General features: G+C 38.7%; 1 protein-coding gene across 1 annotated transcript in view; it reads left to right on the plus strand.

Annotated features, from left to right (window-relative positions):
* LOC117948022 overlaps positions 1–1,690 on the plus strand; it is a 9,297-nt gene extending 7,607 nt beyond the window's left edge. Inside the window, exon 4 of the mRNA XM_034877456.1 lies at positions 1,658–1,690. Within this exon, the coding sequence (XP_034733347.1) occupies positions 1,658–1,690 (33 nt within the window). The remainder of the gene's footprint in view (positions 1–1,657) is intronic.
* Positions 1,691–1,934: the final 244 nt, after the last annotated feature.

Below are 1,934 nucleotides of genomic sequence, written 5' to 3' on the forward strand. Positions count from 1 at the left end.
CTCCGTTCTACACTCACCTTAGCTGATGCTGAAAAACTGGTCCACGCCTTTGTCTCCTCCAGACTGGACTACTGTAACTCACTTCTCATCGGGATCCCTAACAAGAGTCTGCAGAAACTGCAATATGTCCAGAACAGTGCTGCTAGGTTCCTGATGAGAGTGCGAAAGTATGACCACATCACACCCATTCTCCACTCACTTCACTGGCTTCCCGTTTCAGCAAGGATTGAATATAAGGTCTCAATCATCACCCACCAATGCATCTATGGAAATGCCCCCCCCCCCTACCTGAAAGAACTACTCATCCCTCACACCACAACACGATCCCTCCGCTCAAACAACTCCAACCGCCTCCTAATCCCCAGAACTAAACTCAGCACCATGGGTGATCGAGCCTTCTGCTCTGCCGCTCCTCGGACGTGGAATGCCCTCCCTGAACATCTAAGGGCACCACAGACTTTGGAGACTTTTAAAAAAGGACTAAAAACATTTCTTTTTAGCAGAACTTATGAGTTTTAACCTTGCACAAAAATGTTAATATAGTTACTTATAGATATTTTACTTTGATGTTTTTACCTTGCTTTTATGACCTTGACTGTAGCACTTTGAGATTTGTTTAAATGTAAAGTGCATTACAAATAAAATGTATTATTATATTATTATTAATATATCCATTTGGTCACTCAGGTAATTTAGGACCATTCTGATGCAGGATTTTAAAAATTGAAGCCTATAATGTCTATTAAATGGTATAATTTAAGTCTTTTACAGCCTTTTAAAGGCATATTTTTCTCTTGTTCAGGCTACTCTAAAAAGGAATCCTGACGTTATGCCAGCTTCATTCCAGTCTGGGGGAGAAATCACCTATCCAGTGTGTCTCTCAGGTAATCTTAGAGCATTCTGATGTATGGTTTTAAAATTAAGAACTTAAAAGTAAAGCTATATTAATGTTTTTTCAGGCTTTTAAAGGCATATTTAACTCTCCGTCATGCCACTGTAAAATGGATTCCTACTGTTATGCCAGTTTCATACCAAGTCTGGGTGAGACACTACGTATCCATTGGGTCACTCAGGTAATGTAGGACCATTTTGATGCAGGGTTTTAAAATTAAAGCCTCGAATGTCTTATAAATGGTATAATTTAAATCTTTTACAGGTTTTTTAATGGCATATTTAACTCTCCTTCATGCCACTGTAAAATGGATTCCTACTGTTATGCCAGCTTCATTCCAAGTCTGCGGGAGACATTACATATTCATTGGGTCACTCAGTTAATTTAGGTCCAGTCTGATGCAGGGTTTTAAAATGAAAGCCTAGAATGTCTGTTAAATAGTATAATTTAAATATTTTTCAGGCTTTTAAAGGCATATTTAACTCTCCTTCATGCCACTGTAAAATAGATTCCTACTGTTATGCCAGCTTCATTCCAAGTCTAGGGGAGACAGCTCCTATCCAGGGTGTCTCTCAGTTAATTTCAGAGCATTCTGATGTACGATTGTAAAATTAAGGCCTTAAAAGTAAAGCTATGTTGACGTTTTTTCTGGCTTTTGAAGGCATATTTAACTCTCCTTCATACCACTGTAAAATGTATTCCTACTGTTTTGCCAGCTTCATTCCACATCTCGGGGGGACACTACATATCCATTGGGTCACTCAGGTAATTTGGGACGATTCTGATGTAGCATTTTAAAATTAAAGCCTAGACTGTCTAACAAATGGTACTTTAAATCTTTTTCAGGCTGTTAAAGGCATATTTTTCTGTTTTTCAGGCTACTCTAAAAAAGGAATCCTGATGTTATGCTAGCTTCATTCCAAGTCTGGGGGAGAAACCACCTATCCAGTGTGTCTCTCAGGTAATAGAGCATTCTAATGTACGATTTTAACACTACACATCCATTGGGTCACTCAGGTAATTTAGGACCATTCTGATGTAG

The sequence above is a fragment of the Etheostoma cragini genome, chromosome 7 (genome assembly GCF_013103735.1).
Source record: "Etheostoma cragini isolate CJK2018 chromosome 7, CSU_Ecrag_1.0, whole genome shotgun sequence".
In the NCBI taxonomy this organism is placed as follows: Eukaryota; Metazoa; Chordata; class Actinopteri; order Perciformes; family Percidae; genus Etheostoma; species Etheostoma cragini.